The sequence below is a fragment of the Equus asinus genome, chromosome 10 (assembly GCF_041296235.1).
Source record: "Equus asinus isolate D_3611 breed Donkey chromosome 10, EquAss-T2T_v2, whole genome shotgun sequence".
Classification (NCBI taxonomy): domain Eukaryota; kingdom Metazoa; phylum Chordata; class Mammalia; order Perissodactyla; family Equidae; genus Equus; species Equus asinus.
The window spans coordinates 44,163,104-44,178,734 of record NC_091799.1 but is presented as its reverse complement, the minus strand read 5'-3'; the positions used below and the strand labels follow the sequence as shown (position 1 = coordinate 44,178,734).

The following is a 15,631-nucleotide window of genomic DNA, read 5'->3' as shown; positions in this document are numbered from 1 at the left end:
TGAGTCTTATGTCTTTTCTTGGTCTGTCTAGCTAAAGGTTTGTCAATTCTGTCGATCTTTGCAAACAACCATCATTTGATCTGAACCTTATTTTTAGAACAAAATTCAGTTTTTTGGTATAGTTGAGTCTTGAATAGGAAAGAAAGAGACTGTACTTTATTGGAAAGTACAGCTGACTGATGGAGGGAAAAATTAATTAGTTAAATTAAGAGCAGAGAAGAAATTAGAACTCAGCACTCCTAACACACAAACTTGAAATCTGGTCTTCCACTCCTTTTGCTCTGTTATTACTAAGGTCCTCTTATGAGGAGCCCACTCCTTGGGCTGGTCACTTTCTCGTTCTAGTTCTTCCTTTCTCCATCTAAAAATAAAAGGGTGGTGGTCATATTAAAAAGAGTAACGATGATCCTGAGGGGCACTATGCACTGAGTATCACTCTGTGCTGGGTCTGGTGCTGAGCCCTGTTACGTGCATCCCTCAAAGCACAGGGCACATGAGCCAGAGACAACCCAGGGGCACATCCCTATAGCCGGAGGCCCTGGCCGGGTGCGGTGACCACACTGCTGCCCATACTTCCCCATGCCCAGGAACTGCAGCCTCCCCAACATGTCCAGGGGCTCACAAGCAGTCATCCTGGGGGTGTAGGAGGGCACAGAAGCCCCAACTTCAGGGCACCAAAGGGCCTTCTAAGCCCTAGTGCACATCTCCTCTGGGGATGGAGAGAGGCCACCACCCAACCAAACCACTGTGCTTGGAAGAGGCATCTCCATTTCATAAACTAACTGACTAGCCTGGAGGAGTTCATAGATCATTTCCTGTGTAGGTTTAGCTCCAGGTCTGAAAGGCCTGGCCAGCATGGGGGTAGCGGTCATAAAGACTTGTTTTGGAAGGATAATCATGGGCAAGCCATTTATCCTCTCTGAGCCTGGGTTTCCTCAACTGCAGCGGGAAGGATGAACGACATCCACAACAAACAACGACTGGGCCCTTCCAGAAGCCAGGCTCTAAGCTAACTCAGTTAATCCTCACAACAGCCCAATGAAGTAAGCAGTATTATCACCCACTCTACAGAGAGGAGAACTGAGATTTTCAGAAAAGATAAGTAGCTAAGCAGAAGAGCTAGTAAGTGGTGGGGCTGAGCATCAGCCCTGGACTTCTAACTCCATGGTCTGAGAACCCAGCTCTTATGACTCCATTTCACAGGCTTGTCCAGACACTCGATGAAGCACCTAGCACAGTGCTCTCTGGAAGCTCCCCTCCTCCCTTCCCCCCGAGGATGACCTGGGCTCATGGCAGACACAACAGCAAGCTCCAAGACCAGCCAGGGCAAGGGGGTGCAGGAGACGAGGGCAACCCTGGTCTTACCGGGGCTCTCAGCAGTCCAGGGCATGTTGCAACGCGGCCTTGTACTTTCTGTGGGTTGTTACAAGTGTCAGGAGGGAAGTAACAGACTGTTCCTGAAACTTCCTCCCGTTCTTGGTCTCTGCATGTTCTCTCTTCTGCTCTCTGTGGCCTTTGTCAGGCACGAACCTGGCTTAACAGTCGTGAGGCCGCCCTGGTACACTGGTGGGGTGGCTGGACTTCTCAGGCCCCTCTCCCCAACGGCAGGCTCCCAATACACCAGTTTCCTCCAGCAACCCTGAGGGAACATCCCCTGCAGGGCATCCTCCTTGTGCGCTCACCCTGGGGGCCTCAACCATGCCCACAGCCCCTGTAAGTCTCTCTCTCCAGCTCAGATCTCGCTCCCCAGTTCCAGGCCCCTCCATCCAAATGCCTGTCGGGTAGTTCTACCTCCAGCCAGTAGGCCCTAAAGGACACTCATCGCCTTTTCCCTGAAACCTGTTTCTCTCCTGGGAACAGCGTCACTACCCTCCTAGTCACCCAGGCAAATGCAAACACTGAAGCCGACAGAGAAACATTACGCCTGAGTTACACAGAGCCAGCGGTCTCTAACCCGAGTCCAGCAAACACTCTCTTCTGCTTTCTAAGAGGTCCCAGTTTGTCTCAACTCCACACAGAAAATAAGCACCCAAACAGGGTGAGGATTGGGGTTGAACTCCTAAAGCTTCCATTCCTTCGGTTAGAGCAACAGTAGCAGCAGATATTAAGTGCTTACGGGCTGCGAGCACAGCTCTGAAGCAGTCTGCACGCGTTAACCCATTAACCCCCACACTAATCTTGCAAGGCAAGCACGGTTTATTGACATTTACTAACAATTTAAGTGAGGTACAGAGAAATCAAACAGCCTGCCAAGGGCAGCACAGCCCATGACTGGTGGAGCCAGGATACAAATGCAGGCAATTCGGCTCCAAAGCCGAGGCTAGGCTGCTGCCTTCTTATTAAACTATTTCTAACAAAGCCTGCCAATGGGAAATTGTATAGAAAATACATTACTAAATGAAAAAAACACATGAGATACGACTGACGTACAATAAATTACACATGTTACAAGTGAACCATTTGATGCGTCTGGCACATGTGGACGTTGCGAGGCCACTGCCAGGCCATTGCCACGTTACATTCAGTGTGATCTCAATGTGTATATACATCTACAGAGAATGCAGAGGGAAGCCATACACCAAATGCTGAGGATGCTTGTCTGGGTGACAGCATTAGGGGTACTTTTAAATTTTCTCCTTTCTAGATGTTTCTAATTTCCTACAAAGAACAAGCACTACTTTTAAAACCAGAACAAGGAATGTAATATTTTCAAGTAAGGACGCAGTGAATTCAAGGTAAAGCCCCTAAGCCCTCGGCGGGCGCACTCCCTGCAGGGGCATCGCCCGGTCTCCCAGAGCTCCGGAGAAGGGGCTGCTTGCAGCCTGGCAGCCCCTCAGCCCCACTGGCACTTACTGTATTTCAGTTCCCAGGTGCTTGAGGGAAATGTTCTGAAGGGCCGAGGACTGGGCAGGGACCGGCTGCAGGGCAGCAGCCACGCCCACGAGCCCGGGGGGCGTTTGCACGGGGCACAGGAACTCCTCCAGCTCTGCCTCCTCTTGCTCTGCGAACAAAGACAAGGAAATCATCCACCAGATAAGGTGCTCAGAAAGACTGGACAGGGGTGCTATGGGCTCAGCTCCAACTGGGAGCAGCGAGCTGCAGGAGCAAGCCTTCTTTACAAAGGTTGACAGCGGCCGCAGAGGCAGGCTTCGCCCCAAAGGCTCTGCAGCCAGTCAACCACTGCATTTCCCTGGGACAGCATTCCTGGAGACCCGCAAAAAGATGCAGAAGCGCAGATATTTCTACATCTAAGAATCCAGCCCGGAGAAGTTGCGTGAAATGCAGACAAAGCTTTATGAGCCGAGGTTCGTCATGGCATTGTTTAGCCTCAAAGTGGGAATAAGATAAAGATCGGGGACCAGTTAAATGAATCATGATGCCTTCAGACAATGGAATGTCACTCAGCCACTTAAAATGGTGCTGGCGGGGAACGCTTCAGATCACGGGGACCGTGCCCGGGATACGATATTAGGCGGAAAAAGCCAGGTACAAAATGGGTGTTACAGTATGATCTCCATTGTGCGGAAACGGTCTCGTAGAATTACACTCTGCAGTCTTAACACTGGTCAGAACTGCATGACGGGAACGGCAGTGAGCAGCCGACTCTCACTACAGTTTACTGTTGTTTCCCAAATTTCTACAGTAAACCTGGGTTACTTTTCTAACCAGAAAAATACTATATATTCATCAAAAGTAGATGTTTACAAAGAGATTTTATAACACAGGGAAATTTTAGGGTCACAATACTGAGTACCAAAAAGCAAAGTAGGGCGTTTTGTATCACTATATGATTCAAACGTTTACCTAAAAGGCAGCATCAGGTCATAACCTTAACACTGGCTGTCTCTGGGTGATAGGATTATGCCACTTTTTCTTCTACTTTTCTATTTTCCAAAAGTTCTGCTTAAACAACGACTCTTACATAGTCAATATTTCAACAGGTTTACTGTTAAGGAAGGTCTCAAGGCTCAGGAGACATTATTTGAGGTAAAAAAGAGAGGAGGTGAAATGTTTAGAAGTTAGGTTTGAGTGTTACAAAAAGTGGAAGGGAACTAAGGCCACTTACGGCACTTTTGGGGTGCTATGACCTTGCTCAGGCAGCCCCTGAGGCCTCCAGGGCAGCAGACACCTTTCACTTGGAGCCCTCTTACGAGGATGGTAAAAAACATAGGGGCAGAGGAAATTATTTTCACACTACATGTGCAAAAAGGCTGTGGGCACCAAAATATTAAATACAATGGGGGGGCGGGGTAGTTGTTCAATCTACTCAGAGATAAACTTTCTGCAAACAACACACTTGTTAACTCCTAAGAGGCTCTTGCAGCCAGCCCTGGTGGTCCAGTGGTTAGGACTCGGTGCTCTTAGCGCTGTGGCTCGGGTTCGTTTCCCGGTCAGGGAACCACACCTCCCGTCTGTTGGTTGTCCTACTGTGGCAGCAGTATGTTGCTGTGATGCTGAAAGCTGTGCCACTGGGATTTCAAATACCAGCAGTGTCACCCATGGTGGACAGGTTTCAGTGGCGCTTCCAGACTGACAGACGAGGAAGAAGGACCTGACCACCCGCTTCTGAAAGACTGCCCATGAAAACCCTGTGAATAGCAGCAGAGCATTGTCTGATACGGCACCGCTAGGTGAGAGGATCGCACAGAAAGACCGAGCAGGATTCCGCTCTGCTGTCCACAGGGGCGCTGGGGCTCGGAATCGACTGGGCGGCACTAACGACAAAAGATAGACTCTTTCACATTGGGCAGGCTGGCCCGTACCTGACAATACCAAGAGTCACTCTTCTGAGTTCCTTCCTTCAATTCACTTCCTCACGAACACTTTGGGCCTCTCCCCTGAGGTTTCCATGTGGGGCTGGAGAAAGGAGGTAACCAAAGGCGCAGGAAGCTCCCGCATAGGGAGCAGGGGAGAAGTGCACACTTCAGAAGACTGAGTGGGTGGAAGCTGGAGGACAGGCCAGACAATGTGCGGGGGAGTTCCGGGAGGTAGAGACAGATTCCCTCCAACTCAGTCAGGGAAGACTTCCTGGAGGAGGGGCCCTGGAGCTGGGCCTGGAGATGATGTGGACCTGCAGAAGGGGGGAGGGAGGATCCTGCCGTGTGTGTAAGTACAGGCAGCAGCAAGTGGATCCAGACCCAGAGCTGAGGATGCCGGGAGGGACCCAGAGGAGACGGGGCTGGAAGGACAAATGGGAGGGGACGGCCAAGAGGGGATCTGGTCTGGCTGGAACGGCAGAGCCCCCCAGGGGTTTCAGCAGGAGCATGGAGGAGCCCGGCTAACCAGAAAGAGCTACACCTGTAGAACTGGAAGGCCTGAGGCCAAGCCACGTGTCTGCTGGGCAGGCGCCGTGACCCGGCTGTGACCCTGCCGGAGACCACTCTTCCTCTTCCCTCCTCAGGGTCCCTATTTTTAAAACAGAAGAATACTCTCCACGCTGTCTTCTTCAAAGTCAAAGTACATGAAAACATTTAGGAAACCATAATGTGGACTCCCATCTCTCAAAAGTAGTCTTTAATCCAGATTTTGAGCTGATTCACAATAATTAAGGTTTTCTTGTTTACCAACACTTTAACCATCTTTATTTTGCCTCATTCTGAACAAACCAAAAAATTACAATTTGCCTAAGACCTTAATGTCATAGCAGGTACTTCCCTCACTGCCCATGCTTTCCTTTAACTTCCACCTGTGGCCAGGTCTACTTACTCTGAGGCCACACAACTAAGTCTTGGGAGTCAATGTTACCACTGGTTGGATTCACCAGTGAGGAGACAGGGGCTCCAAGGGCCAGTTTCGAGGCCAAGGTCACACACCTGGCGGCAGAGCCATGAACTCACATGCAGTGCCTCGGTTCTCCACTGCCACTTGTGGCTTATCACAGCTGCCTTTCCGACAAGCAGGTGCTTCTGAGAAGGGCGGGGCTGCCCAGGAAGGGGTGAGCTCCCCTCCATGACGGGGATGCCAGTGAGGGAGAACCTTCTGTAGGAAATAGAACTGATGACCCAAGGCTCAGGTCTGGGGCCTCTGGGCCCCTCTCCAGCCTGGAGAAATGCCCTCAGTGAGGGAACCACACAAAGAATTTTCAGCAGCATTTACTCGTAATTCTCCTTCTGCCTGAGCCCTAGAGGCTGCCCCAGCACCAGGAGGAAGAAGTCATCACGACAAAAAGGGCCAGCAGGTCACTTCTTCCCAGAGGACCCTGGACACACGGTCAGTTGTCTCCTCAGCTTGAGGAGGAGGGTGTGAGTCTGCACACTAGGGTTCAAATGTCAGTGCTGACATTTTCTTGCTGTGTGACGTTGGACAGGTCCCCTGACCTCTGTGAGCCTCAGTTTCCTTTTCTGTAAGATGGGAGTAACAGTAACTAACTCATAAGATCACTGCGCCGATTAGACAGCTGATGCACGGCAAGTGTCAGAGGTGCTATGCATATTTTTATGATGATAGACATTCATAAAAGTGCTTTGTAAATTGTGTCCTACCCTAGCAACAAATTATGACTATTCTAAGTCTCTTGGCTTCCCCTTGACTTCCCCTTGGCTCTTGTGGAGATCAATATTTAGGTAAAGTGTAAAATAAAGGTGTGAACGCTGAAAAGCTGTAGAGAACACACCTTGCAGATTGCTCAAGGGCAGTAATAAGACTCTTGCTACAGACGGGCGTCTGTGACGCAAAGTCAGCGGTGAGTCAGTGGGTTTTCGCTGCCCCGAGAGCAGGCCCCCGCTTCCTCCCAGGAAGGGTGGAGACGGGAGAGGTGGGGCAACCTGCTCCACACAGCTAATCCAGGGCCTGCCAGCTTGCTTAAGGCTCTAGAAACATCCTTCTGGGTGGGCTGGGGGAGGGTTTCGCAGGGGCCCTGGGCCCAGGAAGGTGAAGGCTTGCTGCGGGACGGAAAGGCTTCAGAGGAGAAGCCTGTGTCCCTGCCGTGTCCCAGCCGTCTGCATCCCCACAGCATCCTCAGCAGGAGACTGGTGCCCAGGTCACTGCAGCAACCACTCCCCTCCCCCAGGCCACAGCAGGGGCTGGCGCAGAAGAGCCTGCGCTGCCAGAGTGAGCCGAACCACGGCCACCGAGGTCAAGAACCTGGAAAGGGGTTTGCACCGCAGCAGAACCTGCGCGATCCCAAAGCCATTCAATTGATAACCTGGTTCTCCCAATTTGAGTTCAGGACTGGTTTCTGGTTACTTCCAGCCTGAGGCTGATCTCCGCTCAGCTGTGGCTACAGCCTCCTGCACAGCCAGGGCTGTGTGGCTCTCTGGCGGACAGGGAAAGGGGACGAGAGGTGGAGCAGAAGCACAGAAGCAAAGACAAACCCTTCCCCAAAGAAAGCCCAACAAGCATAAAATGCCCAGAATGTTCTCCGAAGAAATTACTGATGACTATTATTAACGATAAAAAGGAGCAATTATGATAACAGTACTCGTGCACCTGTGCACACACACTAACAACACTGTCAGGACAGCTACCAGCCGCTGACGACTTCTGAGCACCTGGCATGACACTGAGGGCTTCACATTCCTTTCCTCCTTTAGTTTCAAAATTCAATGTTCACTCACACATTCACTCGACAAATATCCAATACGCCAGGGAGGGCACCAGGTACTGGGGTCACAGGTGACAAAGACCCAGCCCCCGCCCCCCGAGGGCTAGTGTGTAGACTGACAAGGACATGGTAATGAGAACTCAGTGTGACAGGCCTCGCAGAACCATCTGAAAAAAGGGTTGCGGGTACATACAGAGCCCAGCCAGCAAAGGTCCAGAGGCTTCTCAGAGGAGGCTGGCAAGTGGAGGAGGTGACACTGAAGCTTGGCCCTACAGCAGCAGCAGGAACTTGGCACAAAGAGGAGAGAGCAGGGCCGCCCCTGTGCTGCTGAAGCGTAAAACAGGGCGAGCAGGCAGAGGGGAGACAGGAAGGCCAGGCCTGAGTACCAGGCCAAAGCACTGGGAGTGGGACAGGGACATGGCGGGTGGCCGTGGAGGGCATGGGGCTAGGCTTTCACATTAGAAAGCTCACTCTGGCTGCAGTGAGGATGGTTGGAGGTGGCAGGAGGGGACACGGGGACACCGGAGAAGATGTTGCTGTGACTTTCCAGCTAAGAGTTGAGGCCTGACCCACAGCAATGGCACTGAGGGGTGCCGGGTCTGACATGCAGCCCAGAGGGCCAACGCGGCCAGCACTGGAGACTGACTGGGCTCGCGAACTGAGAGCCAAGGAAGGGTGAGTGGGGCTCCTGGTTATAGGAGGACCTGGGTAAATGGGGGCATTTACTGAGGGAAGGAAACTGGGGGAGCAGAGGGGCCAGCGCAGGAGCTCAGTTTGGGACATGTTAAAACACCTGAGTACGGGGGTCTAGGAGGCGCCTGTCCACAAGTCCTGCCCTCGCCCATCCGGCTTCCCTGTCAACTGAGGATGATGCATCTTAGTCACGCTCGGCTTGGTGCTGGGACCTCACTCTCCACGCTCTTGCAGGGGAGCTGTGGGTGGTCTGGTCCAATTCTGCCTGTCACGTTCCTGGCCACGACACAGGTCCAGGAAGGCATGATCCCCAGGACCCCCCCATGCTGGGATGTTCTAGGATTTGGGGTCAAGAAACTTCACTTATAGGCCACATGGGGGTAAAGGATTCTGCCTTACGGGAACACCAGGGAGAAAACCACTCATCTAGGAACTCACAGCACAAAAGCATTTGTGTAAGAAGCAACAACAACAACTGCATCTTCTCTTTAACCGTCCTCACAGCAACTCTGTGAAAGTTTCATTTCTTGACACCTCCCCATAACAGTCATCACAGCAGTAGCTATTTATCAAGACTGCTCATGTGCAGGCATTGTTCCAACCCCTTAAGGTGTACGGATTCAGTTACTCTTCGTAACAACCCTAAGAAGCAGGTATAATTTATTAGGTTTCATTTTATAGGGAAGGAAACTAAAGCTCAGAAAGGTTAAGCAACTTGCCTAAGACTGCACAGGATTAGGACTGGTACCAGGCAGTCTGGCCTCAGAGCCCGTATTCTCGCCCTCGAGGCTATCCTGTTGCCCTAACTGATCCTGAGTCACCTCCCTGGCTGTCTGCTTCTTCAGCAGAGGGCTCCCCCCACTCACTCCCAACTGGAGGGTAAAGGCTTGTCACCAACAGTTCCTGGTGTGGTGCAGGAGGCGAGCCCCTGGGTACCTAGCTCGAGGCGCAGGGCGGGCCCGTTCCCGGCCAGGGCGGCGTCGGGGGCGGCAGGCAGGCCGTTGTGAAACTCCCAGCGCTTCATCTGCAGCTGCTGCAGCCAGTACAGCATCACTTGCTTGGTGGCAGCCTGAGAAGCACAAGGGTTAGTTGGCAGGGCCCTGTGCGCGTGTGGCACTGGGTGTGGGACGCGGGAAGGGCACAGGGGCTTGGTAACTCTCTCCTTCCTGGAAAAGACACTGTAACTGTGGATGGGTGCCACCTCAGAGACAGCACACGCTTCTTGGCCGCAGAAGACAGTGAGGCTCGGTCTCCCACTCAGAGGCTCCCTACTCTGCGCCTCCGCTTCCTCACCTGTACCGTGGAGCCGACAGCACTCATTTCACGGCGTGGTTATGAGGATGCACTGAGGGAAGGGAAGGGGAGTGCCCAGCACAGGACCTGACACAGGGAGCTCAAAACGTGCTCCCTGGAGAAAGGAATCTGGAGGTACTGAGAGAGAGGGGAAAAGCTTTGAAATTTGGACCTGGGAGGGGCCCTGGTACCATCACTATCTCCCTGTGACATCTCAAGGTCTTAGCTGACTTTGTGGCCTGAGGAGAATTCCTCCTATTTTGGGGATGCACCGAAATCATGAATATGATTGGGGACTGGAAAGCCATATGCATACTACCACAACACAGTGGCCCCCTCCAGGCCCCCAAATGAGGTAATGGCTGGTGCTGGGCACTAGTCTCCCAGCACTCGATGGTCCAAACAGCTACTCCCACATCTGTTACGTCGCCAGGTCCTCCAGGAGGGATGTGGGCAGGAGTGACCAGCCCCTTCCACAGAGGGAGAAACTCAGGCTCTGAAGTCACCCAGGCAGGTGGTGACAGAGCTGGTCCCAGAACCCGGGTCTCCCACGTCTAGACCAGAGCTCTGGTGTAATTTACGGCTAGGAAACGGCTGCTTACACAGAGAAGGCCTGGGGTCAGCCGGGTTGCAGAAGCAGGGCAGCTTGCCAGGAGTGGATGGTGAGGCACAGAGCTGCCCACAGTCAAGGTCATGTGAGAACAGTAGCAGGCCACAGGCAACCAGGGCAAACTCCCTGCTCCAGACACCCACAGGTGAGGCGTGCATGAGGCTGGGGACTCCATGAAAGAGGCCCTCGGCCTGACATGGAGGCATCAAACAAGATAAAATGATGCCCACCCGTCTTCTCTTTCTATACACTTTCCCTGAGAGACCTCACCCCCTCCCAGGGCTTCACCATGATCTTGCGCTGACAAGCTCCAGCCCACCCCCAAATCTTATTAATTCATCTTATCGATTCATCCTACCAGTGGATACTGAGTGCCTACTCTACGTGTCAGGGACTGTGGCAGGCACTGGAGATGCTGTGGTGAGCCAACACACATGGCCCCTATCCTCTCGGAACTTAAGAGTCTACAGAGGGGGGTCATATACCTGCATGTGCTACGGTGTCCTCACCCTGGGTTCTCTCCTGTCAGTGACTGGCCCAACCAGGCAGTCAGCAAGTTAAACAAGCCATCTCGACGCCTCCCTCCCATCCCTAGCCACCCCCACCTGGCCCCCTCTCCACTGTCACAGCTCTGGCTTAGCCATCATCCTCTCCTGGTCCCCTCCTGATGGACTCCCTGATCACCAGCCTTGCCTTCTCCTCATTTGTTCTCCACCCAAGAGCCAGACTGAGCTTTCTAAACAATCGAATCTCATGGTACTTCCTTGCTTAAAGCTCTGTGACAAGCTCCCACAGCCAAGAGGACAAAGTCCAGGCTCCCTGGCCTAATTCACAAATGCCCCGCCCTCCGGCTGCTGCTCTCCTGCCCCATCCTTCTGGCCCCTCTGTATCCCACACTCCTGTGAGCCGCCCAAACACTCTGGGCTGTATCACGTCTTCCTATCTTTGCTCTGGGGCTCTCTTGGCCTGGAATACCCTTCTCCCTCCTGTCTGCTCATAGAAAATCGATCTCCTCTTTCAAGCCTCAGGTGTCATCCCCTCCCCTGTGACGCCCTTTCTGGATGACCCCTCCCACTCAGTGAACTGACTCCCTGTCACCACACTTTTCTGGTACAGACTTATCTGTGCGTGCCTGTCTCCCTCACCAGACCTTAGGCTGTTTGAGCACCAGAGGGCAGTCTGACTTGGCTCCACACCCTAGTGCCAAGCACAGAGCCAGGCACACACCCGGATCAATGGAATAGTAAAAGACCTGTGTTGGAGACCTTGTAGACAGCATTCAACCTGTGGGAGAAGACCAAGGACCCATAAACCACTTGAACTCTAGAATGCCTGCCTTCCCTGGCCTGGAATTCCTGATTTGTATTATTTTAGCTGATCCCTGCAGCCTGGTCACCAGCCAGGCCGGCCAGTAAAGGGGAAGTGAAGCTGTGGGCTACATCCAGGGGGCTCACTAGATGCCCAGCTGGCTGGAGGTGGGGGTGGAGGGGTGGGAAGATGGGGTAGGAGGGGGGCTGTCTCCCGGCACCCTCTACTCTGATGCGTGCAAAGCCCAGAACTCTGAGCCCAGATCTGTCTTTCCAATTAATTTCTGAAGCACCTCTTCTTTACATGAACATTCTGACCTTGGTTCCATAACCATGTGTGTTCATTCAACAAACATTTATTGAGCCACTAGGTGCCAGGCTGTACTCTAGGGTGCCGGGATTAATTCAACAATTTGTAGGTGCCTATGATGAGCCAGATGCTTACACACCTTGTTTTAAATCTTAGAAACTCCTAGATTCTGAGAAGCTAAGTAACTTGCCCCGGGTCACACTGCCAGTAAGTAGCTGATGTAGAATTTGAATCCGAGCCTGCCTGATTTCAAAGCACATGGCCCTTCCACTGTTCCAGGCTTTCTCAGTTAAACGTGAAGACAAAACAAAACCTGCTGAGGGGAAAACAGGCTTAGGCACGCCTCGGTGAACAACCTAGGCTGATCAGTGAAACCCAAGAGCTTATCTTCCAATCCCTGTCAACATCTCCTCAGCATGCACTTTCCTTAGCCAAAACATCAAGAAAAGCGATTCCAAATCTGGGCCTTGAGAGGGGACCGTAAAGCTCATATCTTGACTATACTTCAGCCCCAAGTAAGAACGTGATGGAACTGCAGAGTTACGCACACTCAGAAGGAAAAGTTTTCATACAGTACTGAGAGCCGAAAGCCTACGGGACTCCAAGTGTGGGCCACCCCGCTCTCTAGGTGCGGGACCTCGGCAGTCACTTCCTCTCTCCATGACTCAGTTTCTTGATCCGTAGTAATACGGGTCCATCATCCCCGCGTTTGTCATAGGAACCCAAGGGAAATGGGCGGGAATGCGCTCTGGAAAGCACAAATCCCTGGGCACCCAGGGTTCACCGGGGTGATCGTCGCTCCCGGTGACCACCTCCCCAGGCCGGCCGTGCCCTGGGAACCCATCCCGGCTGAAAGGGAGAAAAGCACTGCATTTACCTTCAGGGTAATAACCCGGCTGGGAGTCTTGATTTCGAAAGTCCCTTCGTCGGCGTCCGCCTTGCAGTCAAAGACAGCGCTGGAGAGGTCGATGCTGTCCAAGGGATTGGCATCCTGCGCGGTCCGCGAATAATACAGGTGACATTTCCTCTCGTCGTAGAAGAACCAGCGGGATTTCCAGCCCCGGATGGGCCCCTTGCCGCCAAACTTACTCAAATACCCACAGAGTTTCTTGGGGGCCGTCTCGAGGGGCCGGGCGCAGCCCTCCGACTCCCCGGGAGGCAACCCCCCGGGGCCCCTGGCCGCGCCGGCGGGCTCGTCAGACCCGGGGGCGGGGGAGCGCGACACCGGGGGGCTCCCCTGCGCGCCCTCCATCGCCGCGACGCACCGCCGAGGGACCTGCCCGCACCCCAACTCCGGCCAAATCTCGGAGACTCACGGGGCACCTCCAAGAAGGGGCCGGCTGGGCTGGGGCGGTCCAGCGGCGACCCGCCCCCAGGAGGCCGCGGAGCCACTCCGCCGGCTGCACTTGTGCGCCTCATTGACCCAAACCCTGTTGGGGCGGCTGGCCACGCCCCTCCCGGCCTCTGGGCAGCCAGGCCCCGCCCCGCCCCGCCCCCTGCCGGCTCCTCCTTCCACACCTACTTCCGGCTCTCCCCAGCGCCCCGCGCCAGTCCGCCATCTTTACTGAGGGCAGCTCCGGGGCGGGAGGCGCGCCTCAAGTTGACTGCGTGGTGTCACTGAGCTAGGTTAGAAGCGGGAAAAGGCGCCTGTCCTTGACTGCACCGCCCCGGTAAGCCGCGTAAAAACGTAGAAGGACGGTCCCTTCTCGCGCCCTGTGGGTCCCCCGCTTTTTCTCCCCAGGCGCCACGCCGGTCACTGTCGGACGGCGCATCGCGCGGCCATTGGCTGAGAGGCGCGCCCGGCTTCGTGGCGCCACTTCCGGCGCCGCACAGGGGGCGTGCCGACTGTGGGCTCCGCCGCCCGTGTTGTGTCAGCGGCGGTGCTCTTGCGGCTCGGTGACTCTGGGGTGCCCGCGGCGCTCCCCCGCGCCTGTGCCGGTCCCGCCCGCCTCGCTGCGGCGCAGGTCGCCTTACACAGTATAGGGCGCCCAGGCCTGTGCCCTGCGCGAGCCCACTGCACGCCTGGCGCGGGCTCGGGCTCCGTAAGTTCTGTCAACAGACCAGTGTATCTCGGCCCCGACTCGCTCTCCTTCCTGCCTCCTTCCACCTCTTCCCTTAGGTTTCTCCCCTCCCTGCTGTCTAAGGCGCGTCCCCGCCTTGGGCTGTGCAGCTCATTTCCGTCCCCCTCTTCAGGGCTTCTTGCCCCTCCCCTGGCCTTCCTAGCCCCTTCTCTCCCTCCTTAAAGTCCTCGTGCACGCTCAGTTATAGTAATGAGAGGCGGTGGGTACAGGCGAGGCTCCGCAGTCCGTTTGCACAGTCGAGATTCCGACGCTGCCATCTTGAGCGATTTATTCAATCTAAGTCGCAGTCTTCTCATCTATAAACATGGGACTAAGGGTAACACCTGCCTCCGGAGGTGGATTTACCTGAAGCTAAGGAAGCTTAAGCTCACCTTCAGGGGCCGCTGGGATCTGTAGTTTTCTAGGTGGGGAGGTTGCTGCCAGGAACATTTCTCCCAAATGCCAGAAGAGATCTCTCAATTTGTTTTGATTTATTCACTCATTCTAAATAAATACCCATTTTCGTATCTAATTTTGTGTTCATAATTTTGTATTTTTTTTCTAAGAAGGCCTTCAGTACTGTATAAATTCTAATCCCCACAAAACCTGGACCCACATTTAGTGCTACCCCTGGAGTTGTTTTGGTAATTAAAGTAATACGTGTGAAGCACAGAGTGTGGGGCAGACTAAATGCTCAATAAATGTTAGCTGTAATTAAAACTTAATAAAGTAGACCTCGAGGCAAAAGGTAGTAAGCCACAAAGAGGATGGTAGATTATATTTGTAGAATTCACACCGTTGAAAACTCAGAAGCACTACAAATCCAAGGGGAGATTTTAACACACCACGTTCAGCCTTTGTAAGATTTGCTAGAAAATAACCACACACACAAAAAAGATAGAGAAATCAGAATACAATAATACGTTGAGTTTGTGAAAATAAAGGAAACGTCAATTAAAATTGGAGTCAGGATGACCTGTAGAGGGAGCTCTTGCGCCTTACCGCTGTCCCCTATTGTCCCAAATAGGAAGAGACCTGGCGTCTCCAACAGGAAGTTGGCTACTTCCTTACTACCCCAGCACGAGGAAGGAGGATTTTCTGCTCGCGGGGCAACAAGTCCAGCCAATGGGAAACACCATAGCTCAGCCAATGAGGAGCTGGCACCACCCTGGGCTCTTGCTCTCCTCCAATGATCTTTCATTTAGTAGAGCCCCTCCCAACTCCCCCTTTTTTGTTATGAACACAAGCTTCCCTCTTCTGTTGTCTGGACTTGCCTGTGGTTCACCATAGTTAGCATGAGTCGAGTTGCAATTCCTTTGCTATTCCCGAATAAACTCATTTTGCTAGTTTTATTTTAAAGTTGTTAAGTACGTATTATTTAGTCTTTTTATCTTATGTTCTGTGTCAAAGGACGTTTTTGGTTTCCAAAAAATTTTGTTCCAGCAAGTACTTTGGCCACAATATGTAAAAATTTGAAAATAATACCAAAAAGGTTAACAATCAAACCATCTAATCTCTTGGAAATAAAAACAATAAATGTCCTAAATACTATTGTGTAAACAGGGAAATAGAAGCTGCCATTATAAACTCTTTGGTGGGGGAGGCTGGAAGGCAATAAAAACTACGTATCAAAATTCAGCATTGAGTGCTCAGTCACAGGTGTCCTATGGACTCTGGTATTAGAATTCTAGTGCCAGTGGTTATTAACTGTGTGACCTTGGGTAAGTTATTTAAATTCTCTGAGCTCCAGTTTTCTCCCCTGCAAAATGGTGATTGTAATACCTACCTCATAGGCTTGGAGAGAAGATTAAAAAT

General features: G+C 52.9%; 1 protein-coding gene across 8 annotated transcripts in view; it reads right to left on the bottom strand.

Annotated features, from left to right (window-relative positions):
- TBC1D2 (TBC1 domain family member 2) overlaps positions 1-13,218 on the bottom strand; it is a 48,538-nt gene extending 35,320 nt beyond the window's left edge. For 4 of the 8 annotated variants that reach the window (XR_011506331.1, XR_011506330.1, XR_011506332.1 and 1 more), the window contains exons 1-3: positions 12,634-13,218; positions 9,173-9,305; positions 2,854-3,001 (exon numbers count right to left, since the gene is read on the bottom strand). Coding sequence is in view for 2 of the 8 variants with exons in the window: in XM_070519134.1 (XP_070375235.1) it covers positions 2,854-3,001; positions 9,173-9,305; positions 12,634-13,008 (656 nt within the window). In the remaining 6 variants the exon portion in view is untranslated. Of the gene's footprint in view, positions 1-1,365; positions 2,095-2,853; positions 3,002-9,172; positions 9,306-12,633 lie in introns of those variants that run through there. The other 4 variants (XR_011506329.1, XM_014859727.3, XM_070519135.1 and 1 more) reach the window with 4 other exon arrangements.
- Positions 13,219-15,631: the final 2,413 nt, after the last annotated feature.